The following is a 27,948-nucleotide window of genomic DNA, read 5'->3' on the forward strand; positions in this document are numbered from 1 at the left end:
CTGCTTCTCCCTCTGCCTGTGTCTCTGCCTCTCTCTTTCTTTGTCTCTCATGAATAAATAAATAAAAGATTTTTAAAAAATTAACACTATTGGACTTTCATCCATTAATTCAACAAATTATCAAGGAATTTATATACATTCTAGAAGTGAAGTGAGATTATGAAAATCACAAGTAAACAACTGACCAATAGGGATCCCTGGGTGGCGCAGCGGTTTGGCGCCTGCCTTTGGCCCAGGGCGCGATCCTGGAGACCCGGGATCGAATCCCACGTCGGGCTCCCGGTGCATGGAGCCTGCTTCTCCCTCTGCCTGTGTCTCTGCCTCTCTCTCTCTCACTGTGTGCCTATCATAAATAAATAAAAATTAAAAAAAAAACAAAAAACAAAAAAAACAATTGACCAATAAATTAGACAAGTTGTGTTAAGTGTAATGAAGGAAAAGGTCAAGAGGAAAATGTTGTAGTATCCAAGAAAGACCTGACAGTCACCTAGACCAAACTAGTGTGGCAGTGGAGATAGAAAGAAGTGGTTGGATTTGAGATTTATTTTGGACACATAATCAACCAGACTTGATAATGAACTGGAGGAAGAAGGTGAGGCAAAGGAAGGAATCAAGTCGACCCCTAGGTTTCTGACTTCAGCAACTGAGTAGACAGCAGTGCCCTTAATTTATGAGATGAGGAAGACATGCAGTAAGAAATATGCAGAATTCTGTTTTTAAATATAGTGACTGAGATTTCTATAAGATAAGCAAATGTAGAAAAGTAGGTACTTGGATATGTGAGGCCGGAACTCAGTGGAGAGGTTTGGGTTGGAAATATAATTTGGGAATCATTAGTGTAACGAAAGTATGTAGAGATAGTATTTTCATTATACTATAGCCTGGTCAAATTGCTTAGAATTGGTGATTCCTAAATCTTAGTGACATATTATCTCATATGTCATTTTTACATATGGCTAAACAATTAAGAATTCATTCCTACTAATTTAGTTCCTAAAGGTTAACTCTATTTAAGGCTTCTTTAGTGGGAGCCTCACTATGCCTTCTGCCTACTATATCAATCTAAAGGTTAATTTAATTTCAGAGTTACCAGATGCTTCATTAATATCTCAGTGACTTTTCTCTTTCTTCACCAAAGCCAACCCTTAAAAGATCCCACATAATGGAGTACCAACAGATGAAAGGGCTGCATAGGTTTGGACTTCTATGCAGATTAGAATATCTTATGTTCTCGAGGCACCTGGGTGGCTCAGTGGGTGAGCATCTGCCTTCAGCTCAGGTCGTGATCCCAGAATCCTGGGATTGAGTCCAGCATCGGACTCTCTGTGAGAAGCCTGCTTCTCCCTCTGCCTATGTCTCTGCCTCTCTCTGTGTGTCTCTCATGAATAAATAAAAAAAATCTTTTAAAAAATAATATTTTATGTTCTCTGTAAATTAAGTATCACTACAAGGATATATGGGCTTGCCTACCAAGTAGAAAGAGTACTGGACTAAGAATCATGAGATCTAGGTTCCAGTTCAAATACTATCACCACTATTTAATTTTATTTAATTCATAGCCTATATAGGCCTGCTATTTTATTGGTCAAGAGAAGAAACTATGGATTATTTTAAAGCCCATGAAAACATAAAATTTAGTATATTCTTCTGTAAAGAATTATCATTATTTACTATTGTGCAGCAGAAGATCTGGAGTGGTGCTGAGCATCAAGAATAGTCCCAAATGAAGATTCCAATAGTTTATTTCTGGATTTCTTACCATTTTTTGTGGATTCCATAACTTGCCTTCTGTATGTATTAAACAGAAAAATCATAATGATTTCTCTCACTGTAATGAGAAGAAAATTAATAGATGACTATGTATTTTGCAGAAGTTCCTAATGAAAGAGGTTAGGAAGATACAAATGATTGTGTTGATGTTCTTATTAGTTTAGTCTAAGTAAAACTATTTCTTGGAAAGTCTAGAAAAACTTAGCTATCAAAGCTTTGTAATTTCTGCCAGCTTCCCTGGGGATCCTGGCTTTCCTGGAAAACAAACTACTACCTTGAGGGATGTCTAAAATCTCTGAAGAGTCTCTTGCCAAGTAGCCAGTTCAGGGAGGTCAGACCTGGGACCATGCTGTAAAGGAAAAGCTTTTGCAGAAAAGTGACCAAGACTATTTACTAAGCATAATAGCATTTCTCAAACAGGAAGCAGAGGTACTATAAGGCCGCATTAAGATTTTTTGTGTCTGGGGCAGCCTGGGTGGCTCAGCACTTTAGCGCCACCTTCAGTCCAGGTCCTGATCCTGGAGACTAGGGATCGAGTCCCACGTCTGGCGCCCAACATGAAGCCTACTTCTCCCTCTGCCTGTGTCTCTGCCTCTCTCTGTCTGTGTCTCTCATGGATAAATAAAATCTTTAAAAAAAAAAAAAAGGCTTTTTGTATCTTTGTGTGAGCTGAATAACTTAAGGGTGATTTCCTATGAGCTCCTCTCCACTCTGATCTATTCTCATCTCCTTTTGTTTCTCCCCATTTCATTTGTCTATGCTTTGTTTTAGTCTTCATTTTTCTAGTTGAACAGGCTTTTCAGAATCTGAGAAATAGGCCACACTATTTCTCTCTTTAAGATTTCTCCAAAGTGATTTAGGGATTCTCATGCCCCCAAAATTTGTTACCTCTCAAAGACCCAAGATATAAATGGTATACACCAGTGACTCTCAAACATGGGTGATATGGTAATGTCTGGAGACATATTTGATTGTCAAAATGAGGGTAAGGTGCCACTGACATGATAGGCCAAGGATGCTGCTAAACATCCTAAAAGGCACAAAATAGCCCCCAACAACAAAGAATTAACTGGCCCCAAATGTCAATAATGCTGCTGTTGAGAAACCCAGATATAAACAGATATCAATAGCCGAAGATTACTGAGGAGGCACTAGAGCCTCCTTAGGGATGCAAACTCTCAAGGTGATAAAGTGGCAGACACTGACATCAGAATTGTCTGGAGTTAGATCCCCAAAACAAGGTTCCTTGTTTTGCAAGCTGTATGATTTTAGACTAATTACTCCACACCATGAAAGCACAGTTTCCTCATTTAGAAAAAGGGGCAATAAAGTATTCTCATAACCTGTAAATTCCTTGGAGGCAGGGACCTAATTTTACCTGCCATGCTTAGATTAGGGACTAGTATCTAATGGGGAGTACTAAATATCTGTGGATTGTCTCACATAGCTGTTTTGAGGCTTAAAGCATAGCACATTTTTAGGTGATATGAAGCACAGTGAAAAGGAGAAAAACAGCCTCTGATAGTGGGAATTAGGCTGGTACCATCAACTGGTAGGTGTTGCCTGTTGATCATAAACAATTTCATGCAACACCAACATCAAAGACACTGACCAGGATGGATTAAGACAAAACCACCACTCCATAATCATGTCTGAATACAAACAAAGAACCGTGTCCCAATCACATGCACATAAAACAAATTTCTTCCTTCCTAGCTAACATGAGGTACTGCTGCTTCATAATCAATCATAGCTTTAGCTTGGTTCTTGTCCTTTTGTAGATAAGAATCAAAGGGGCACCTGGGTGGGGCAGGTGGTAAAGCCTGACTCTCGATTTCCACTCAGGTCATGATCTCAGAGTCCTGAAATGGATCTAGGCATCAGGCTGTGCACTCAGCGGAGTCTGCTTCTTTCTTTCTGCTCCTCCTCCATGCTCGCCTGCTCAGTCTCTCTCTAAAATAAATAAATCTTTAAGAAGAATTATTAAAATGTCCCATCATAGAATTACCTCCATTTCCTAACAGCATCCAGTCTAGAGAGAAGGCCTGCTTCCTTGAACACTCCTAGAAGTTACTTAACATAAGCCCAAATCCTGTAAATTCTCTCTACACACTCTTCTTGAAATGTCTCTGTCCTTCATAGTGTGTCTCCCTCCTTGTGAGGAGACAATAAGCCCAACTTTGTTAAACTCTACTGGTGTTTAAGGTGGTCTTCAGCTGGAAGCCACCCACCCTTGTGAGAGTCCCTCAAGTGGTAACTGCTATTACTATATATGCTTCACGGGGATTTAATTGCATGGTGCACCCACAGTGTTCAAGCTGGGATTTCATGAACAAGTATTTTCAGGCTTCCTGACAGACTGCTGGCAGGCCATTTCTTCTCAGGGGACATCTTCTCTCCTTAAGACTACTGAGAGGACATTTTTGGTTTCGGACCTCCCAGGCCTGAATCCAGCATATCACGTTAAATTTCTCATTAAGTAAAACCTCTTAGTGACGTGCGCGCCTCCACTTCCAACTTTTGAGTTCCTCAAGCACTAGAGCATCACAAGGGCGCGTGGTCGAGGTAGTAGCAAGGAAACTAACGCCCTAACGGGTTCATATCACTGAGCGTCCCACCCACCACCCTAACCCAGTAGAAATGGCCCCGAATTCACACCACAAGCCGTGTATATCAGCGCGGGAACCTCTGCGCCACGAAGGACTAAGGTAACAGCAGCCACCGGCAAAAACCGGCCCTCTGTCCGGCTTCCTCAGACGTCGCACACGCGCACGGACAGCTGGGCGGCCGTCCCCTAAATGCCCGCCTCTTCCAGGCGGACTACAAGTCCCGGCTTGCCTGGCGTCGCGCCGCTCCGTCGCCTGGTAACTCGCGCCAGACGGAGCGCTCCAGGTCGCCTCCTCCGCGCGCCTGCGCCTAGGCACGCTCTGCGCAGGCGTATTTCCAACGCTTGGGAGGAGAGGGCGGGGTGTCGTTCCCTTTCGCTGATGCAAGAGTCTAGTGCGGTGGTAGGAGAGGTGTCGGCAGGAGCAGCGCTGCCACCGGGGCCTGGGGCTGACCCGTCCGACTTCCCGTCCGTGCCGAGCCCACTCGAGCCGCAGCCATGTCCGGGGACGAGGTGAGGGCCTGAGCCTGGCTGTAGGGCCACGGACTGAGGCGGAGAGCCGAACGCACCCTGGTGTGGGAGACCGGGCCTGCGGCCTAGCGGCCGGCTGCCGCCATGTGGGGCAGCCGGGCCTAGGCGGCTGGGAGCGGTAGAGCTGGTGAGGACTTCAGGGCCGCGGGCCTGGCCGCGCCCGGCTCTCCTCGGGGCTACGCCGAGGCCTGCGACCTTCTGTGGCCGGCGTTTCCGGAATTGAGAGCTCGTTGAGTCTCCCTCCTAGAAGGGGGCTTGAATGCCGGGATAATGCCCCCAAAAGAACGAGATTGGGGCCGGCGACCCCTGCGTTCCTTTCGATTTGACAGTGCGGCTCTAACTCTCTTCACTAGGCGCCGGGAGTGCTGAGACGTGCCTTCCTCAGCTCCGGCGGAGCGCCTCGTGAAAAACTTTGCAGGCTGGCTTGTCCTGGTCGGTATCCACCCTTATCCTCATCCTGAGCATTATTTCTTACGACCGAGGGGTGAGGGAGATAGGACAGAGGAAAAGATCCTTCAGCCTCCGAAAGGGACTCACCTCGGAAAGTTTCAGGGCGGGGGACCCTGAGCCTTCCTGAACAGAGAGCTCACAGAGACCTGAGCGGGAAGATCGGGCTGCGACTGGCTGGATCTTTTTCCACCATCGTGCTTGTACCTCAGGAAATTTTCTCAAGTCCTTTTTAGACAGATTTGCTCAGTTTATGTAAAATCAAACGGTTTAAAATGAAATTTGATTTTAAATCCACGAGGCTTTCCCGAGCGTTGGTTTTTTAGGTAGACCCTGAATGATGCTTAGAAGTTCCACAGTAGTGGAAGGGCCTGATCACAAGGTAAAGGGAGTGGTTAAGAAGGCGAGTACATGTGCTCACGGGAAGGACATTCTTCAATTTGGTTGGAGTTGAAATGGAGGTGGCGGCTAATAAATGGGAGGATTTTGAAGACCAAATTAAGGAATTTGGATTTTTTTCTGGAGGAGGAGATTCAAATCTCAACATTGAATTTTTGTGACAATGGTATAAAATTGATATTTGTTTTTATTCCCGTTTTAAAGATGAGAGAACTGAGGCTTAGAGAGTTGTATGATGCCCGTGATTAAAGATTAAGTGGCAGAGCCAGTAGTAGAATTCCAGATCTATGCAGTATTGCCTCCATCTAGGTAACTAGGAGGCCCTAGCTCTGTTCGGAGAGAAACCCAGAGTCTAAATGAAGTAGGTGGTTCTTGCTTAGGGGTCATGCTCTGACCTCGAAGACATTACTCTGGCTACTGTATTTCAAAATTTCCGAGAGTGGCAGTGTTTCGTGTTTGTTTTTTTCTCTCCATTTTGTAAGCCTTTAACAGTGCCCATGTAATAGGTACTATTCTGTGTATAGGGTTTATGGTAAAGTACTCACAACTGTTGTAAGGGAGATTTACTAATAGCTACAGGGGTTAGAAGAAATAGGACCATTTCAACGTAGTGATTTGGGGAGCTGGAGGATTCAGTTTTAGCAGTGAGACCAGGTTTTGAAGGAAATGGGATGTGAATAAATTATTGAAGGTTGAACAAGATTTTGTCAAGCAAAAATGGCAGAACCAGCATTCCAACAGAGGGCTTTGGAAGCCAGTAAAGTATTAAGCAGCTTAGCACTTCACAGGTCTGTCAGTCCAACTTCATCTTACAGGCAGGAAACTAGCTGACTACTTTATAGACTTGTAAGAATCAAGTGAAAAGCTGTACGTGGAAATGATTTATAAACTGCCAAAGTCTCCCCAAGAGTGGAAGTTCTAGGCTAAGATAGAGGGTTAAGGAACCTACTGTTATTTTTTTCTATTTTCTTCACATTTCCTTTTTTCTTGAAATACTTTATTGGTGTGTAGTTGACATAAAATAAATTGCGTGCATTTCTTTTTAAACCTGGTAATTAAGCCAGAAACTCACCAAAATATAACTTTCTTTAAACTAGTGGAATCATGACCTTTAAAAAGCAGTGTTCTCGAAGTATGGAAAAATTCCCTAATCTGCAGGCATTCATTATTTTTCAGACCATTTTAAGTGCTGTCAATAGCTAAGATTACTGCTCATTACCAGGCCCCATTTATTTACAAGGTATCAGAACCATTAGGTTTTCACGCAACATGGTAGGATGTTTTACAAAAGAATCTTTAAAAAAATTTTTTTTCTGATTAAAAATGGAATGTGTGTTGTACAAAGTTTACATAGCAGAATAATACAAAAAGAAATAAAAATCTCCCAGGATCCCATCACCCAGAGATGGCCATATTTAGCATTTGTTCTCACCTTGCTTCTGTAGGTTCTTTTGTAACTAACACTTGCCTCCTGGGTGTGGTGTGGCCATAAAGTTACCATCTAGGGTAAATTTTGATGGAGGAGAATAGGTTACTACTTTCATGAAGCATTTTGGCATTCTCCAACCCAACCCAGCCTGGGAAGTGGAAAGTGGAAAACTTTTTGAAAGCTTTGTTGAGGGCTTAGAAAAAAAAAATAGCTTAAGAGATTCAGTGGTTTTTCATAAATGTGCTGTCAGCAACTGACATAAAATGTCATAAACAATGTCATAAAACACTTTGAATATAATAATTTGTAAATTGGACATTTTAATTTTTACTCAGGACTGACCTGGCCTTTATTTTGGGGAGATTCCTGCTCTGGGCACTACTTTGGGATCCCTGGTTTCCTTATTTTTAGATTCTACTTTGGTACGTGGTGTGAGTGTATGAGGCAATGACTTTGTCTTAAGTACCCAGACACAGTAATTGAGAGAGATGTTAATTATTTCAGTGTATAATTCTTGCGTGTTTATTACTTTTACAAGGCTACAACCAGACTGTTTCCCTGTAGACTTAAGTACAAATGGTTTTTCAGAGGATAAGAAGACAGTTGTGAGGCTGTCCTCTGATTTGAGAATCCCTCCTATCTTTGGTCTGTCTTGCTGAACAATAGTCAAAAGATAATTAATATTCCAGAGAACTTGATACTTGAAAAAAAAATTCAATAAATTTTAAGTCCTGCCAGCAACCAGATTTCTAGTGCCTAGTGTGCTTTCTGTCCTTTTGCCAAATCTCCATATTTCAGAAATGAGGATAAACTAGATAACATCCCTGAAATAGATTGTAACATTTCATGTACAGTGACCCAAGACCTAGTAGGTTAGCAGTGGGGAACTTCCTCCTGTCTTTTATCCTCTTTATTTTTGTATATACTCTTTAAGTTTGCTCAATAATGTTCTTCAGACTGACTGCATTTCAGAATTATTCATTTGATACGCAATTGAATTTATGTTAAGGTAGGAGAGGAAATCTTTGAAATGAGGCTATATCAATTTCCAGTATGTCTTGCAGATCCTTTATTGGGTGAGAATGATAACTACCCTACTTGATTACAGACCCTAGTTTGGTTTCAGTGTAGCTCAATTTCTCTAATGTATTTGAGTCATAAAGAAATTTAAGTTAATTAAAATCAATTTGGGGATTTTTTTTTTAGAGTTTCATATGTCTTGGAAATTTGATCACCCTGATTTAATGAAATTTCAGTGATAGGAATGAAGAGATACCATGCTTTGTGAACTATAAAGCATTATATAAATCATAATAATTGCTAACATTTATTGAGTACTTTTGTGTCCGGCGCTGTGCCAAGTGTTTTATATTTAATCACTCATTTAATCCCAGTAACCCTGTGAGGTTGGTTTTTGGTTCTTCTGCTGATATCTTTTTTACACATGAGGCATGCAGAAGGCAAGAGCTTATCTGGAGTAATGCAAGTAAGTGCCAGAGTCAGGATTTGAATTCAGTCAGTTGGGCTCGAGACCTGTGCTTTTAAGTACTTCTCTGCCACAGCAGATCATTGGACAAAATGCTAAGTTTAAGCGTGGTAGAATTTGGACAAAGATTGGTAAGGGGCTTAGAGAAAAATACTTGGGATTTGAATCCAATTCTATTTAAAAAGACCTCTTTCCATTCTACCAAGGAATCTACCCTATATGTTGTTAAACTGTTGTGTCTGAATTAACAATCTTTATTTTTTTCCAAGTGATCAGTGTATACATGTTTTCTAAAACAAGTTATAAGTTGGTTTTTCATTTATTCTCTAGAGGATGTCTCTAGTGGACGTTAGATTTAAAATAACTAAGAAAACTTTTGGGCAGCCCTGGTGGCCCAGCAGTTTAGTGCCACCTTCACCCCGGGGTGTGATCCTGGAGACCTGGGATCGAGTCCCACGTCAGGCTCCCTGCACGGAGCCTGCTTCTCCCTCTGCCTTTCTCTATTTCTCCCTCTCTCTCTGTCATGAATAAATAAATAAAATCTTTTTTAAAATTTAAAAAAAATAAAATAAGAAAACTTTTAATGTTCCCAAAACAAAAAGCAAAGGAAAAGGTTGTATGGAAGTTTCTCTTACTTGGAGATTTGCTATAGGAAGGATTGCTGATGGAAAGACTTGTCTGAACTTCAGCGGAGGCCAAGAGAAGTTTTTGTTTCTGTTTTAATTTTTTATCAGGTCAAGTCTCCTGGCATAGCAACCCCAAGTTACCAGCCTTAAATAAAACGTGTAACCTGGGCAGCCCCGGTGGCGCAGCGGTTTAGCGCCGCCTGCAGCCCAGGGCGTGATCCTGGAGACCCTGGATCGAGTCCCGCATCAGGCTCTCTGCGTGGAGCCTGCTTCTCCCTCTGTGTCTCTGCCTCTCTCTCTCTCTCTCTGTCTCTCTCTCTCTCTGTCTCTGTCTCTATGAATAAATAAATAAAATCTTAAAAAAAAAAAAAAGTGTAACCTGCTAAGGCATTGGTTTTTTCATCCATAAAGTGGGGGACATGGTGTTAGGTATTGCTAAGGTCCCTTCCCAAGTTCCATGATGCATATATAAAGTCTCCAAATTTGCTCATGAAATTTAAAAGTGAAGTTGCTGTATCTCGTGAGAACTTACAAATTTAAAGGCGTGCATGTTTCCAAACCACACCCATCTTCCCCGTCCCTTTAATAATATAAGGAAGTTTGTTGGATGGCCTTTGTGTGTGTGTGTAAGATCCTCTTTGGGACTTTAGTGCGTCATACACTTTTACTTTCAAATGTATACTTTTTGAGGATACAACATATTTGGATATGAGTATTTTTAAAAACAATCACTTGGTTCCTTTTTGTTTTTTATTGTCCTTTAAACAGATGATTTTTGATCCTACTATGAGCAAGAAGAAAAAGAAGAAGAAGAAGCCTTTTATGTTAGATGAGGAAGGGGATGCCCAGACGGAAGAAACCCAGCCCTCAGAAACAAAAGAAGTAGAACCAGAGCCAACTGAGGACAAAGATGTAGAAGCTGATGAAGAGGACAGTAGGAAAAAGGGTGAGTTGTAGATACGGAAGAGTCACTGTTGTCCTGTGAGAGCTGGTTCTCTTCCATGAGTGTTTTGGATTTTGTGCATACAGTGACCTCTCAGCCTGGTAAGTGAAGTTGAGGCTATTAACAGGCTGTGTGCATTGGATCTTGCCAGATTTATGATAGACTTATTCCAGAGAAATTCCTACCAAATCCACAAGTTGCAGAGATGACCAAACCTCATCATTCCAGGCCTGGTTATTCCAGTTTGACCTGTCAGATCTCTTCTCTAGTTTTAATTGTGGTTGTATTTGAGTGTAAGCAGAAAGACATAGGAGTAAAATAGGCAGTTTTATGTCTTAGCAAATCTGAAAATCTGTAATAAAAGAGATTAAAATTAGAGCCTAAAATGTTTGGATTTAGACACCAGCATTAGTATTCCATCTTGTGCTCCAACATAGACACCATTTGATTACTAGAAGTAAATGATTTAGTAAATATTATTTATGTCTGTTGAACATAAGACACTGCTGGTGATAGGGAGAACTGACATTGAGCACCTACCATATGCTAAGCGTCTTGTACATGTTAAACTTGAAAAGTAAATTATTATTGTAATAAGATAAATTGAATTCATAAATAGCTCCTTGAAAAACGTTGTAGCAGAAGGATCCTAAAATATCCCTAGTGTACAATAGGGCAGGACAAATGGAGGACTTAACTGAATAAACCCATTATTACTAATGGTGGATAAAGTTTCAAAATGTAGACTTATTTTAACAAATGTCATATACTTTAATAAGGCCTTTTTTTTTTTTTTTAAGATTTGTTTATTTATTCGGAGAGAGAGAGAGAAGCAGGCTCCATGCAGGGGGCTCTCGATCCAGGGTCTCCATTATCATACCCCGGGCTGCAGGCGGCGCTAAACCGCTGTGCCACCGGGGCTGCCCTAATAAGGCCTTTTGTTGATTGAATGATTTTAGTAACACTGAGCTGAACATTAAGTTTTAGATGAAAAAAGTATAGCACTTTAGTAGCCAGTAGGGAGATAGACAAGCCAGTAAATACCTCTATTGGAGTAACAGAGGTTATATCAAGATACTTGGGGGCACCTAACCTAGTTGGAGAATAAGCTTAGAAAAGGCTTCTTGTAGAAGTTACTTCTAACCAAGATCCAGTGAGCTGAAGATAAGAGCCATATGAGAAGGCCCATGGGAGGCTTAGGTAAGAGACCACACATACTACACTAAGAAGTGGAAGTATTTTAGTTGGATTGGAACCAGGAATTAGAGTTGGTAGATGAGAAGGTAGACAGAAATGGAGAGATAAAACTAGAGAGCCTTGGAAATTGTGTTAGAATTCTTACGTTGCCATGGGAACAGTGAGGCATGGTATGGTCAGATTACTAAATAAATATTCCCAACATGTTGCCCTAACCAGGTTTTTCCTATGAAGCCTTGACTTGGCCTGCCATCGTGTTCTTCAGAACCGTATAACCTTGGGTTGTAGAGAGACCACTGTACTGATTTCTAAACTCTCTATTCTGATGACTAACTAATAGCTGAATTGTTGGTTTAACTCGATTCGATGCTGTACCTTCTGCTAGTTGTTAATTTTTATTCTTAACTATCTTTTTAGATGCTTCTGATGATTTAGATGACTTGAACTTCTTTAATCAGAAGAAAAAGAAGAAAAAAACAAAAAAGATATTTGATATTGATGAAGCTGAAGAAGGTGTAAAGGTAGTATTGCTTTCTTATTGAAGGTAAAATTTGACCTCTCGAAATGTTGCTAATGGCTGATGTTTCTCTTTGTGTCTTGTTTCTTAACAGTTTTGCTTTTGTTATTGAGTACTTGATCAGGGTTAAGATCATTTTCTTGGGATTGTGTCTGACTAGGTGTCTTAAAGGGATTATGGTTTAAAGGAATATAAATGAGATTTTACACATTGTATTGCATGCCATTATGATGACATTAACCACACTCAGATTGGGTGAGGAGAGATATTTCTGTAAGTGAGAAATCCTATGGAGCATATATTCTTACAGTTTCTTCTGTTAAACTTTTGGTAGTATGTTGAAGGTATACAAACTTATACATGTTCCTCTGAGCAGCAAAAAATGAACCCCAGCTTACGATGGTTTGTGGCTGGTGATTTTTTGGCTTGTAGTAGAACGGGAGCACGTAGGCTGGTTTTATGGGGTTCTCTGGTCTTTTAGGGACATGAAGCCCTGCAATTATCCTGTTACTGGATCAGGTTCCTCTATAAATATCTCAAAATTCTTTTGAACAAGGATAGGTAACTAGATGGTAAGTGGGTAAATAGGATGGATCAGGAAGGAGCTAAAGTCTGTTATTGCCTTACTTAGAGCTACTATTTTAAAAACTCTACCCAGTAATCTTGAGCAGAGCCCACACATCTATTTTTAAAATCCAGGATAGGGGCACCCCAGGTGGCTCAGTGGTTTAGCGCCTGCCTTCGGCCTAGGGCATGATCCTGGAGACCCAGGATCGAGTCCCATGTTGGGCTCCCTGCCTCTCCCTCTGCCTGTGTCTCTGCCCCCCCCCCCCACTCTCTCACTCTCTGTCTCTCTGTGTGTGTGTGTGTATGTCATGAATGAATAAATAAATAAAATCTTTAAAAAAAAATAAAATCCAAGATAATAGCAATTTTATGTGTATACAAGTGGGAAGGAGTAAGCATGAGAACATACATACACATGTACTTAGTATCCCATTTTATGCCCTCTACCCCAGTTTTTCTTTGATAAATAATTTGCTCAAACTCCAGTAAATAAGGTGTATCGCACATGTAACAGGAAATGTATATAGTAATTCATTCAGTTTTGGAAACAATGTCATAATGTTGATAGCTTGGTTAATTCAGCAGATATGTATTGATAATTGCAGTGAGTCAGGCATTGTGTGTTAATTGCTAAGGTACTAAAATGAATGAGATGTTTTTCCTGTTTTCAGAGATTATTTTAGTTCAGGGATAATTTAGAGTCCTTTAGAAGAAAATTATTTTACCTGGATTTATCTTACTCTCTCCCTGTTTGGAGATTCTCTTCTCTTCTTACTATTGTAAGGAAATTGAGAAAGACATGTTCGGATTATACTGAATAAATGAGGTTTAAATATCCTGGGTAACAAGGTGACGTATCAGAGATATGCTACACAAGGTCTTGGTTAGCAAGGTTTTATTGGTCAGTTCCTTTAGTAGCTTTTGTCGAAGTGTCACTTATAAGCTCTGCTCTTAGAAGTGCTTACTTTTTTCTCTGCTATTGAAGTCATAACATAAGAGCTTGTACCACAGACTAAGTTAATACCTGCTTTCTTGTTTATGTGTTATCCAGCTAATACACAAGTTGATTGGTTTCTGATGGCCAAATGTGGCATTGGCCACATAGCTGGATTTGGGATCTCAAGGCTGAGCGTCATTTACTCCTAGCTTATTCCAGTTTTCCTGCTAAGATTTATGAATTTACAGAGTAATTCAGGATTTCTCTGCATGTCCATAGGCACGCAAAAACAGATGTTGATAGGTAATAGTGACTTCAGGGTGGTAAAGAATGGAGAAATTAGAAGACTGGAGACTGAGACTGGACCTTTCTGATCTTCTGGGGTGTGTATGAATCATTTTAATGCCCTATTTACATCCATAACTATAGCAACTAATCTTGAGATCAAGCTTTACCTTGTCTCCATCTGTTCATCAGATGATTGTAATTCTCTGGGTTCTACCTTTTCCCTCTTCCGTGACATCATCTATTGAAATGATGCCCAAAGACCTCTTCACAGTCTGGTGCTAGGCTGACTGGTACAATAAAAAATAAATACTTGTCCTTTGTCCCCAGTTCCTGGCACACAGCTCCTAAAATCCTTGGCATCTTGAGTGATAAAAGTGCCTTTTGAGATGACTAGTGGCTGGGAGCTCTTGGATAGCTGGCTTCAGGGTGGGAGTTGTTTGTCAGAAAGATCAAGCCATAATTAGAGGATTGGAACTTTTAGGTATGCACTCCTCCAGGGAAAGGGACTGGAGATTGGGTTCAGTCACCAATGGGCATTGATTTAATTAATCATGCCTACCTAATGAAACCTTCATCAAAACCCTCCAACAATGAGGGTTAGAGAGCTTCAGGGTTAGTGAACACATTGGGCTGTTGGGAGAGTGGTATAACCAGAGAGAGAAGCCTTTGCACCTGCCTCCCTCTCTTTTCTTCTGTGCATGCTTTCCATTTGGCTGTTACTGAATTGCATCCTTTATAATAAACTGGTAATAGTTAAGTAAAGTGCTTTTCCAAGTCTCAGGTGTTCTAGCAGATTATTAAATGACAGTGCGGGTGGGAGGGGTGTTCTGAATTTGTAGTCAAGTAAGACTAAGTATGGGTAAAACATGGAGACCCTGTACTTGCATTGACCCCTAAAGGAGGACAGTCTTACGGGACTGAGCCATTAAACCGGCGGTCTGTCACTGAGCCCGGGTAGTGTCAGAATTGAGTTGAATTGTAAGCCACCTAGTTAGTATGAGAATTGGACAATAGCTTTGGAAAAATACCACGTATTTGGTGTCAGGAAGTAAAAACTGTTTCCATTTATTGCATCAGAATACTTAGAAACGTCCTTAAAATATTCCTGAATCCTGTTCCTGCTAAAAATTGTCAATCAGAAGATAAAGGAATCTTTTTTTAAAAAAAACTTTATTTTAGAGAAAGAGCACCTACACGAGCAGGAGGGACAGGGAGAGGAAGAGAGAATCTCAAGCAGACACTGCACTGAGTGCAGAGCCCAACGCAGGGCTCGATCTCATGACCCCAGGGTCACAACCTGAGCCAAACCAAGAGTCAGATGCTCATCCAGGTGCCCCGATATGGGAATCTTTTAAAGATTCCCAGGTGATTTTGACCAATGGCTTGGTCTGGAAACATGGGCAGTAACTATAAGATCTCAAGGTTGATGGATTCAGGAAAGGAAAAGATGACACAAAAGTGTTCCAAAGAGGGGTACCTGGCTGGCTCAGTCAGAACACGTGACTCGGTCTCAGAGTTGTGAGTTCAAGCCCCATGTTGGGCATGGAGCCTACTTAAAAAAAAGTGTCTTAAAGAATTTCTAGTTTAGTTTTTAAATTTTTTTTATTTTAATTTATTTATTTATTCATGAATGGCACAGAGAGAGAGGCAGAGACACAGGCAGAGGGAGAAGCAGGCTCCATGCAGGGAGCCCAATGTGGGACTGATCCCAGATCCCGGGATCACCACCTGAGCTGAAGGCAGATGCCCAACCGCTGAGCCACTGAGGAGCGCCCCAAGAATTTCTAGTTTAAATGACAGACTTGGTGCACCTGGGTGGCTCAACTGGGTATGTATCTGCCTTCGTTCTCCTTCTCCCTCTGCTACTCTTCCTGCTTGTGCTCTCTCTCTCTCACACTGTCTCTCAAATAAAATCTTTAAAAAGGAGAGGGTGCCGGGGTGGCTCATTCGACTAAGTGCCTGCCTTCAGCTCAGGTCATGATCTCAGGGTCCTGGGATCGAGTCCTGAGTCAGGCTCCTTGCTCAGTGAGAAGTCTGCTTCTTCCTCTCCCTCTGCTGTTCCCCCTGCTTGTGCTCTCTCTCTGTCTCATAAATAAATAAAATCTTTGAAAAAAATGACTTTATTTTTAAAAAAATTTAAAGATTTTAGTTTACTTGAGAGACAGAGCACAGAGGAAGTAGGAGAAGCAGACTCCCTGCTGAGCAGGGAGCCTGACATGGGGCTCAATCCCAGGACCCTGAGAATCATGACTTGAGCCGAAGGCAGACCCTTGACCAACTGAGCCACCCAGGTACCCCTATTTATTTATTTTTTGAAAATAATTTATTTATTTATGTGAGAGAGAGAGGGCATGAACAGGGGGAGGGGCAGAAGGAAAGGGACAAGCAGACTCTCCCCACCCCAGCACAGAGCCTGATGCGGGGCTTGATACTGGGACCCCAAGATCATCATCTAAGCCAAAGTCAGACACTTAACTGAGCCACGTGCTCCTAAATGACAGACTTTCTGAGCCAATTTGGTTCTCCTGTGAGAGACACTGCTGATCTATAATTGTGAATATGTTTTCCTCCAAAATTATGTCAGCCCATGTCATGTAAAACATAGTTGTAGTATCAAAATGTTGATTCTTATCTCAATTTTTTAGGATCTTAAGATCGAAAGTGATATCCAAGAACCAGCTGAACCAGAGGATGACCTTGACATTATGCTTGGCAATAAAAAGAAGAAAAAGAAGAACGTTAAGTTCCCAGATGAGGATGAAATACTAGAGAAAGATGAAGGTAATATGGGGGCTCATCAGCTCATTTCTGGGTTACTCAAGACTTTGGCCTAGTCTCTCTGAACAGGCTCCTTTCTTATTTTTTCCTTCTTATTTTTACTGCCTGATAATGGAAACTGAAAGGAAAAGGTATCTAATTTGATCATGACAGTTCAAGATTTCATGGAGGAAGAATTTGGCAATCATGATTACACTAAAAACATGATAATTAAGGCTGTTGGGGAAATTACCTGGATTTTAAATAGTTTAAATTTTTTTTTTTTTTTTTTTTTTTTTTGTTAAAAGTGCTGTTTTATTAGCTCTGAGTTAGAAAACTAGTGTAATCAACAGATGGATTTTTATGGATATTGATGTTTAAGTGCTTCAGAATAGCTGGGCTTTTTTCCGCTAATTATGTTAAACATTATGTTACCTCGTGTTTCTTAAATCAAGAAATAACTCAGTGTATCTGTTATCACAAATTCCTAGAGAGGTCTCTGTTAAGTGTTATTTATGAAAGTTGTAACATCCCTGTCTTGAGGCAGTAACAGGTTGTTTGTGAGCCTTAATGCTATTATGCGGGAGGGACGACAGATGTCTTTGAAGCTTTCATTTCTTTAGATCTGCCTCCTCCCACTTTGTTACTGCCTACCCCTCATTCTTACAGTCTTTGTTATCTGTAGCTTTAGAAGATGAAGACAGCAAAAAAGATGATGGTATCTCATTCAGTAACCAGACAGGTCCTGCTTGGGCAGGCTCCGAAAGAGACTACACGTATGAGGAGGTAAGACAAATTCTCTTATGAAAAATGACTAAGGTTTTCACTAGAATTCAAAGAAGAGCAAGATCTTTATGGATTTTTTAATATATTTACTTATTAGAGTGTGTACACGGTGTAGGGGAGGAGCATAGGGAGAAAGAGTCTCAACCAGACTCCCTGTTGAGTGCAGAACCTGACACAGGGCTTGATCTCATGACCCTGAGATTATGACCTGAGCTTGAAATCAAGTCAGATGCTTAACCAACTGAGCCACCCAGACACCCCTGAAAAGCATGATCTTTATACTGAATTGGAAGGGCCATTAAAGAACAGATAGTGAAACAGACCCAGAGAGGTAACATAATCAGTGCACAGTATTGCCTGATACCCCTAAGTGGGGCAGCCTGCCCAGAGTTTAGCAGTCATTGTGGTATTCAGTATTCCGTCTGAGTTGATCTTCTGAGGACCTGGAGCCTCTTCGAATTGGGAGAGCAATAAAGGAAGGGAGCAACTAACTTAGGGCCAGAGTAAGTCAAGTTAGTTCGGGCTGTCCTGAGTCTTACTTTTCCACGTATCATATACTTTCCCATAGAAACAGCAAAATTAGTAGAGCTCATTCATTCATTCATTCATTGAACTTTGAACTGGGTATCTGTGAGTATCCATAATGGACCAGATCCTGGTTGAGGATTGAATCCTGCTCTTAAGGTGCTGCCAGAACATACAATGATCGGTGTGTGTGTGTTTAGTAAAAAGTATATACATGCTGCTGAAGTGATTACTGTTTAGTAAAATATTATGTTTGCTTTGCTTGAAGGTAAAACAGAGTGACTCAAGTAGGAACTTTATACTCCTATTAATAAGAATGTATGTGAATATCAATTGTTTTTCTATAGCTACTGAATCGAGTGTTCAACATTATGAGGGAAAAGAATCCAGATATGGTTGCTGGAGAAAAAAGGAAATTTGTCATGAAACCTCCACAGGTTGTCCGAGTAGGAACAAAGAAAACTTCTTTTGTCAACTTTACAGATATCTGTAAACTGTAAGTTGGTTAATGGAGAATCCTCCATCCCAAGTACCAGATTGTCCGTGCAGTATATGTGAAATGTCCTTATTGTGCACTTTGTTGCAGGTAGAAAGAAAGAATACACAAGTGGCAGGGTTGGTTTGAGTGAGGTCGTAGTTCAAGTATGTCAGTTCTTTCTATTCGTAGGTCTTAGGGCTTGTTTTATCAGGCATCCAGAGGTGAGAGAAGCCAACTCATGCTGACCCATGAGAGTGGATCCTAACCAGAGTGAAGAGGGAGGAGGTTGAATGCAGTCCTCAGACAGGAGCCTAGAGAGCCTGGGGAGGTGGAAAAGCTCATCAGGCTGCGGTGGGCCTGCCAAACAAGTGCGAAAGGGAGCTCCAGGAAAGCAGCTGAATTTGGTGTGCCTCTTCTTTGGATGCTCGTTGCCAAGACATGATCGATGAGATTTCAGCTTTCTTCATGACCATCACATTCCATGTCTATCTTACTCCTAGGTCACTCTCTAGGCCTGGCACTTCTCACAGCTCAGCTGCATCTTTTCTGACAGGCTCTTTAAGGCAACTCACCTTCTCTCTCTACTGTTTGTTACTCAGTTTCATAAATGATACATGCCTATTGCAGATAAAAGGCAAGACATTGATGAACAAAGAAGAGTAATCACTAAAAATTCAGCCACTTTGAGATAATCACTTTTTCATTTTAGGCATTACTTAAAAGGTTTTAGATTTTTTGGCTGATGACAACAGTAGTATATTCTTATTTTAGAAAAACTAGAAAATAGAGACATGTTAAAGAAAATGAAAGCTCTAAGTCCACATTCTTAATCATAGTTTAATACTTTTATGTTTAGGTAGTTTTATGCATGTAGATATTTGTAAATACATTGGAATCATACTGGTTTTTAATCTGATTTTTTCAATATATCACAAAACTTTTACCCATGTCATTAAATAGTCTTCAGAAATGTTTTTAGTAGCAATACAACATACTCTATCAGTTCCTTAGTTCGATATAGTTGCTTCCGTGTTTTCATGATTAGTGCCAGAGCTTCAGAAAACATCCTGATACATGTATCTTGACAGTAACTCAGAATAGAGCCTTAGGGCAAAAATTCCCAGAATGGAATTGCTGAGTTAAAAGGAATGGGTTATTTTTGTGGCAAACTGCTTTCCAACAAACTTGTACCAATTTATACTCCCACTAGCAATGTAGGAGCTTACCTGTTCTATTTTCACCAATCCTCACTCACTACACTTTGGGAAAGAATAACTTTAAGATTGTAATAGTAGTACCTAGTTATTAGAACAAGTTCAAGCAATGCCAAGTGATTAAATCAATCTTTTTTTAAAAAAAAAAGTTGAAAATAATGAATGGTATTGCTTTGTATTTGTTTTTTCCTGTGTACTTGTGTGTGTGTGTGTGTGTGTATAGAGACCTGCCTTTTTCTAAAAGCAGGATAGACTGGATAACTGTTTCCCAGTTGGTGAATATTTATTTAAGCTGTTTGCAATTTTCCTGCTCTTGTACTACCATGAAGTATTTGTCTATTGTTCCTTTTTGTTAATGAAAATTTTCAAAAGGGAAATCTGTAGGGATTAGAACAAACAGCTAAATGTCCCATTGCCTAGGTTTGGTGTGTTTTGGCCTTTTGACAAATATGCTTCAGATATCTTTCTTCTTTAAAGAGAGTTTTACAGTTACAGTCAAGGACATCCATGTATCTCTTTCTGATCCCTTCACCACCGTCCTTGTCAGATAAAGAGGGTAACCTCTAAGGTTGGTGTTTACCTTTTCTGAACATGTTTCTAGATACTTATACATATGTATTTATAAATAATGTGTTGCTTTATAGGCTTTAAAATGTAAATAAATGGTATCTATATATCTTTATTTCAGGGTTTGAGAACTAGGCACTAAAATTCACCAAATAGTTGAGTAATTACAGATAAAAACAGTGAACATGATTTTTTTGACATTTGGTGAGATATCTAATGAAGGATAAAGTTTACATATTCCACTTTCTTTTTAGATTACATCGTCAGCCCAAACATCTTCTTGCATTTTTATTGGCTGAATTGGGTACAAGGTAAGAAACTATATTCACATTTATATAAAATTATATATAGTAGTACTGGATGTTTCAGAGGAACTTCTCATAACTTGAAAAGGATACATCACACCCTTAGAAAAAAATTCACATAATGATAACAGTAACTTTTTGGCCAGGGAGGGAAATCATTCCTGAGAGATTAAGTGCTAGGAATAGTGAACAGCATTGACAGTGGCTTGTCTAAACGCCTGCTGGTGTTCCTGTCATTAATTAGAATTCTTGTGTCTTTATATGGAGCAAATATTAGACTTTGGAGGAAACCATTTTCTTATGTCAGAATTTATCTTCTAAATTGTGAATAGGCTATCAAAGAAATAGGCTGAGTGACTCAGGAGAAAACATTGGAAACAGAGATTGATAATTAGTTATTTCCCTGTCTTCAGGGCTCACATGTTGAAGGCATTGAACCAGTCCATCCCCATTCAGGGGGACCAGTATCCCTTAGAGCCCGTTCCAATGAATATGGCCATAAGTACTAGGAATCCAGAAGTCCCTTTAAAAATAACGTAGACCTGGAGCATGATGATGATGACTAACACATAATTAGTGCGTAATGTCAGGTTCTGTGCCAAGCACTTTTTTGGGTACTATCTCAGTCTTTAAAATAGTTCTATGAATTTTAAATAGAAATTAATACCACCCATCTAACAGGTTCATTTAGTTGTAGTTGGTCACATAAGCTAGTTAATAATATAGTCAAGATAGTAAACTCAGCTACTTTTCTCTAGGGCTTGAGCTCTTAAAAGGCTTATAGAGATAACTAAGGTGTTCTGGTCTCTCCCTACTCAAAAGTCTACTTAAAACTCTGTTGGAATTGGCTACACTTGCTCTGGGGTTAAGTAGTGATTTGACTAGTGGTAGATATGTAGGTTCTGTTGTAGAAGAATTGTTTTAAATGTAAATTATTATTTTTAACTTGCATTAACTGAAGGAATAAAAGCTAGCAGTGTCCTGCTTCTGAGAATAATTTACAGTTTTTGTAGAGGTGGGGTATTATAACAGGTTGTGACCAGTGAACTTTATGGTCAGTGGGCTAAATATTATGGGGTTGTTGAGAAAATTCAATTTCTTTTGACAGTGAATGGAAAAAATTTCCTACATCAAGCATTGGAGTCACCGTAGCCTGGAGATTAAGGGTTACAGTCCATGGAGGATAATAAAGCCTTATAGTTAAAGGAGAATCACAGGAGAGGTTCTTAACAAAAGTCAGTTTTATAATGAGATACAAAACAAATATAAATTTAATGCTACCTGGATGAATTTTGTTGTTTCACTGTGATTTGTAACAAATGATAATGTCTAGCCCAGAGCTTTACCTTATCAAAAGTGCTTGTCAGCAGCTTCTTTTCAAAGTTTTTAAGCACCATTGATCAATATGTGACCTGGGATTTCATCTGTTATTCTTTGTTGGTAATAGCTTTATAGGATAAATTCACACATTTAAATGTACAAATGGTTTTTAATACGTTGGCATAGTTGAACAACTACTACCACAACCCATTTTAGGATATTTTAATCAACCATGTGACTGAATCAAGACATTTGGTGCTTGGAATTTTTAGAGATACAGCTCCCTTCCTATTTTTATATTTATAGACCCCCTCCCCATACCTGCCTTGTACATGGTATACATTCAGGAGAAGTGTGTTTTTCCTTTATTCAATGAATGAACCATCTCACAGTTAAGGAATCAATTTGTTTTAGACTTAATCATAAATCTGTCACTGGAAACTTAATTGGTTGAAATTGGATTTAATGTTAGGAAATATGGGTAGGTTATCAGGCACCAACTACTTAAATTTTGAAAAAACAGGTAATATAGCACTACTCCTAGAACTTGTCCTATGCCATTGAATGTATTTGAAATTTAAATGTATATAAGTCCTGGAATTTGTTTTTTTATAGGAAACAATAACAGAGATACTCTTTTTTTCTCATAGTGGTTCTATAGATGGTAATAATCAACTTGTAATCAAAGGAAGATTCCAACAGAAACAGATAGAAAATGTTTTGAGAAGATATATCAGTAAGTGTATAATTATGTTACATCACTCTAAAATGTTCTCAATGATACTGTAATATTTAGGGGGAGATCCACAGGTTTTTAATGAAGCTAGAAAGGCTGGCCTTCAGAGTTGAGGGAAAATGATGGGAGGATTGGACAGCAAGGGGACTCTTGGAAGCTGCTTAGGGGTAGAGAGAAGGGTTTGGATTTAAAGCCCAGCAGATCAAGCTGCTGGTTAGTTCTAGGCTGAAGGCCAAGTCAGAGACATCTGTTTGCATTCAGGCCTCGCCTGCCTTTATCATCTTCCCAATCACTTAAAATTGGCCAGTCTATTCCCAACTAGGAAAGCTCAGGAGTTCTGAGTGGCTCTCCTGTAGAACCAGGAATGGCATCTGGCAAGCATCCCTGCCTCCAGGATATCTGGAGTCTTTTTTTCAACCCGTGGTTTAGTACGTAAAACATTATAGCAAACAGTTTGTCTTTTTACCCCTAGAATATCTAAGTTAAGCTAAATCTTTCCCTGGTCTGGGTGCTAGACTGGGCTTGTGGAGTTCATTATAGAAGATGTTTTAGAGGGAAGAAACCTCTGGTGCACTGCAACCACCAGGTAATTCTGTATGTTTTCCTGCAGAGGAATACGTTACCTGTCATACGTGCCGATCACCGGACACAATCCTGCAAAAGGACACCCGACTCTATTTCTTACAGTGCGAAACTTGTCATTCTCGATGCTCTGTTGCCAGCATCAAAACAGGCTTCCAGGCTGTCACAGGCAAGCGAGCACAGCTCCGTGCCAAAGCTAACTAATTGGCTAACCACCACTGATTTTGCAAAGTGTGTTGTGGAGATTTGGCTGGACAGGTTTACCATCAGAGTGGATATACCACTGTATTAAAAACAAGATAGAAAAGCTGCCAGGTTCTTTGGCGTGTGGCTGGTTGGTCTGAAATCCTTGCAAGATGCTGATGCTCAAGCTGTTGACATACTCATTGCCTACTTTAACAACTGTCAGAAAAACATGATGGGGTAAGGCGGTGCTTTTTTAAAATCGTTCATAGACTTATGTAAAATGCAAGATAAATTAAAGTTATTATAACAGTGATTCTTTCAATTTGGTTTGTCCTTCAGTTTTCTATAAAAATTGTGCTTAATGAATTCAGGAAGAAGATTGTGCCTGGGCTCTGGCGAGGTCTCTTTATCCTCATCCTGAGAAACTGGACATTGGCAGGTTCAGCTGGGCAGCTATTTTTCTTCTCAGCTTCTCTTGAGATAAAGTGTCACATAAGTGGGTGGTTAGAGCTTGAGATCTGGGAGGACAGCCTGTTTTCAGTGTCCAGCAAACGACTGCATAGATTTGAATTCTTTTCATTATGTGAGGATTGTTGCTGCTACCTCACTGCCAAGTCCTCTAGCTGTTACCACGTGAAGGAATACAAGGTGCCTAGGTACTCTCCCCTCTTCAGAATTTTCTTATTGGCCACTAAGAAAATCTTAGAAACATAATAGCTTTTAAGTAAGTCTTATAACCAGCATTCAGAGAACTGAGTTTAAACTATGATGCTAGAGAAAGCAGTTCTTTTTCCCAACTTCTGTTCTGGATTTGAAAAACACCCACTACAAATGTTTCTGTTTTCTATATTAAAAGTAGCTTTTCAGCGTGACCATGAGAAACCAAGAGGTGATGGTGCCTGTGGTACTCTTGGTGCCTCCAGTTCTGCCTCCTGAGGATTTGGCTGAAAGTTTATTTCTCCGCTCAGCACAGGGAGAAAGATCATTTCATGTGTCTGCTGTGATCTCCCTTGTACACACTTGAGGATAAGAGCGTAATGCTGTTCTCCTCGTGGTCTTGTAGCCCCAGGAGCAGTCAACTCAGCCCTGAATGTCTTAACCATGTTGTTTTCAATCACTGTGACCCTTAATTTTTAAAGGACAGGCCTAGTGTTGTAAAACACCTTGGCCATGAAGTGGTGGAGGGAGCAGAGTATTCCCTTGACCTGGTAGGGCCCAAGGAGACCACATTGGCTGAGCTGCCACCACTGCCCTGATGAGCTCAACTGTTTATAATGCCACCTTCCTTCTTTTGTATCTACGCCCACACAGTTCCCAATGTCCAATGTTACTGCGTGAATAAAGCAAGGATTAGTGCCTCTTGTGTTATTAGTGCTCCATTGCTTTTGTGTGTATGTATGTTTCATTTGTTTCTTTTTAGTTTAGTGGGATTTCTTAGGGAAGACAGGACTTTACCATCACCTGTGTGACAGGTTGGCACACAGTTGTAGTTTCAACCCAATTTTAATTTCATTCGCAAAAAGTCTCTGGACCAAAAACCCTTTAAGACTGATTAAAATTGAATTCAAAACTTTGGGCTGCCCTAAGTTACCCATTCACACAGTAGCATCAACTTCATCCATCTCTACTACCTTATACCAACCAGCTCAGCTGCAGGGAACCTTCTAGAGGGTGACAAAGCAAAATGCAACTGAGGGTTTTTGATCAAGAGCCAGGTTTTGGTTGTGAGAAGGGAACAAGAACACCATTTTCAAAGTGTGTCTGAGGATAGTCTTGAGAAGTGTTCCTAATTATGTAAGGGAAAAAAGAAGGGTTCCATTGGTGGTTTGAGAAAAAAAAGTTTGAGACTAAAATAGGTTCCATGACCACCTATATTAAGCTTTTAGTAGGTTGATGTGCATGTTCATGAGCACTGAAATGTGCAGTTTTATCTCTAGTCTTCAGAAAACCCTCTTCTGGCCACATTGTGGCTTACTCCCACTTTTCCACCTGCCTACTACATGTAAAAGTTTCCCCTCCCAGCCCACCGTAGTACTGGCACCGAGAACAAAGGTTTTTATTCACTTATGCACCCCTAAGAACTGAGAGCAACCAGTGCCTAGCAAGTTGTGTATTCTAATACTTGAATGGGTTTCTTTAAAGATTTTTTGAGAGAGAGCAAGTGAGCACAGGTGAGCAGAGGGACAATCAGACTCCTTGCTGAGTGGAACTCAATGCAGGGCTCCATCCTGGTACCCCAAGATCACAACCTGAGCTGAAGTGAGACACCTAACCGGCTGAACTGCTCAGCTGCCCTCTGAGTTTCTTCAAAAGCAGCATAGAATGGGGGTACCTGGATGGCTCAGTCGGTTAAGTGCCCCAAGTTTTGATTTCGACTCAGATCATGATCAGGTCATGAGATCAAGCCCTATGCTGGGCTTCATGCTGGGCGTGGAGCCTGTGTAAGTTTCTCTCCTTTTCCTCCCTTCCCCATCTTTTTTTTTTTTTTTTTTAATTTTTATTTATTTATTTATGATAGTCAGAGAGAGAGAGGCAGAGGGAGAAGCAGGCTCCATGCACCGGGAGCCCGATGTGGGATTCGATCCCGGGTCTCCAGGATCGCGCCCTGGGCCAAAGGTAGGCGCCAAACCGCTGCACCACCCAGGGATCCCTCCCTTCCCCATCCTTGTTCTCTCTCTTGCTCTTTAAAGAAGGAGGGGTGGGGGGGGGGCGGAGAGGCATGGAATATGCCGATTTCTAGCTCCTTGGTAAGTGTTCTACAGAAAAAAAAAAAAATGTGTGGCAGGACATCTTGAAAGAAATGCTGCTGCAGTATTCAAGGCCCCAGTTCTGACCTGACCTCCCCCACCCAGATCCTTTGCCCTGGCAATTCTTAAGGTTTCACATTTCAACAGAACGTTAGATTTTGCAATGTCTTTTTAGAATTTGGGCTTTGTAGCATGTAGACTTATAAATTAAAAACTTAATTCCCATAATCCTACCAACATTTTAGTATCAAGAACATTCTTCCAAGTTAGTAGTCTTCATAATTTTTTAAAACCGCAAAGAAGTCCATCCATGTTATGCCATAGTTTATTAAATCAGTGCTTGGATGAGTGCTAATTCTTAATACTGCTAGAAGTATGGACTCAACAGGTTAGACTGGCAGTCCTCTGCTAATGATTATATTCTCATCTATAAAACAGGAAAATGTCTATCTCAAAGATGGTGATATATATAAAGTGCTTAACCCTGCCTGGCACCTGAAACTATTTTCCTTTTGTTGAATACTTCCATTAGACAGAATTTCCAGGGTACGTGGGCATGGGGACGTTAGGGTAGCCAAGAGTACAAATCATGAAAATTGTAGGTATCCCTTCTATTTTTGTGGTGGTGGGTTTACTACTGCCTTCCTCTTGAAGATTGATTGCTCTTAGACAACCATCCTGTCTCAGATCTGTAATCTCTGCCACTCTTGGCCATAAGGGCATCAAACTCTCCCAGCAATGTGCAGCATAGTTCTTGGAGCTTTGGTCACATTAATGGTGCTTCTGAGAAGAAAGGACCAAACACTTGCTGGGTCCCCTGTGGCTGCCACCATGGCTCCTGTCCTATCAAACCTTCCCTGATAAAATATTCCTGAACTCTTCCCATCACTGCCTCTTGGTTTAAGCTTGGGTTCTGTTTTATTAATACAACATTAGAAGCATAAGTATTAATGAATATTCTTAATATTAAACACTAGCATTTCAATAGCCGTCTTTAAAAAGTATCCTCATCAGCTGATTTTCATAAGCTTTTTAAATGAACCAGAAACAAGATCAAAACCAAAATCTTATATGGGAAGCTGGCCAAACCTACTATCATAGTGAGCAATAGCTTCAGTATTCTGCTTTAGCCTTATAATTATTAATGATTTTTCAGTCCCAGATATATCTGTACACTATGACTACTGTGGCCCAGAATCTAGGGTATTCTATTTTTTTTTAACGTAGGCTCCATGCCCAACATGAGCTTGAACTCAAGCCCCTGAGACTGAATCACATCTACCAACTGAGCCAGCCAAGCCAGACACCCCTATTCTTTTTTAAAATTTTATATCCTTAAATAATCCTGAACTCTTCCTAAATATTCTTAAATAATCCTTTGTGTAAGTGGCTAGTACTACCAAAGTCCCAACTTTGTGCCAGGCCCTGTTCTAGTGTTTTTCTTTTCATTCATTAGCACAGAAACTCTTTGAGGAAGTTATACTATTCTCCCCATTTTACTGATGAGGAAATACTCAGGATAAGCAACTTGCCCAAGAAGGGCAGAGCTGAGAAGTGAAGAGCCATAGTTGCAGGAGCAGGCATTTTGGCTCCAAGCCTGTGCTCTGCCTCTGTAAACTCAGGGACAGTATCATATGTTCAAAAAGTAACGTTACCTGAATGCCTGTAGCAAAAGACAGCTCCCTACCCTCCAGGAACTTATAGCTTAATGAAGATGACTGGTGAGCAAACCAATTCTAAATATAATCTAGTAAGAGAGGTGGTAATAGAATCCATATTACTGGAAGAGCCAGTGCTAACTCAGGTCTGGGAGGTGTCTGAACTACAAATAAGCCAGGTGGAGAAGACAGAGCATTCCAGTAGAGGAATTACAGCAGCAGGTGTAAAGGCATAGAAGCCAGATAATTCTTTCCACAATTCGTTCATGTGCCTTGACAATCGAAGTCAGACTGGAAGATGGGAGATGCTGAGTTGTAAAGGGGAAGGAAGGAACCTGGAAATTT

The 27,948-nt window shown here is 40.5% G+C and overlaps 1 protein-coding gene across 1 annotated transcript; it reads left to right on the forward strand.

Annotated features, from left to right (window-relative positions):
* The first annotated feature begins 4,733 nt into the window (after window positions 1-4,733).
* On the forward strand, window positions 4,734-23,511 carry EIF2S2 (eukaryotic translation initiation factor 2 subunit beta). Its single transcript, XM_055307366.1, has 9 exons — window positions 4,734-4,888; window positions 10,062-10,239; window positions 11,851-11,954; window positions 16,388-16,523; window positions 17,185-17,285; window positions 18,158-18,306; window positions 20,324-20,380; window positions 22,345-22,430; window positions 23,041-23,511. Exons 1-9 carry the CDS (start codon window positions 4,874-4,876, stop codon window positions 23,214-23,216), a joined length of 1,002 nt encoding a protein of 333 aa, XP_055163341.1. The 5' UTR covers window positions 4,734-4,873; the 3' UTR covers window positions 23,217-23,511.
* Window positions 23,512-27,948: the final 4,437 nt, after the last annotated feature.

This window comes from Nyctereutes procyonoides, unplaced genomic scaffold (assembly GCF_905146905.1).
Source record: "Nyctereutes procyonoides isolate TBG_1078 unplaced genomic scaffold, NYPRO_anot_genome, whole genome shotgun sequence".
Lineage (NCBI taxonomy): Eukaryota > Metazoa > Chordata > Mammalia > Carnivora > Canidae > Nyctereutes > Nyctereutes procyonoides.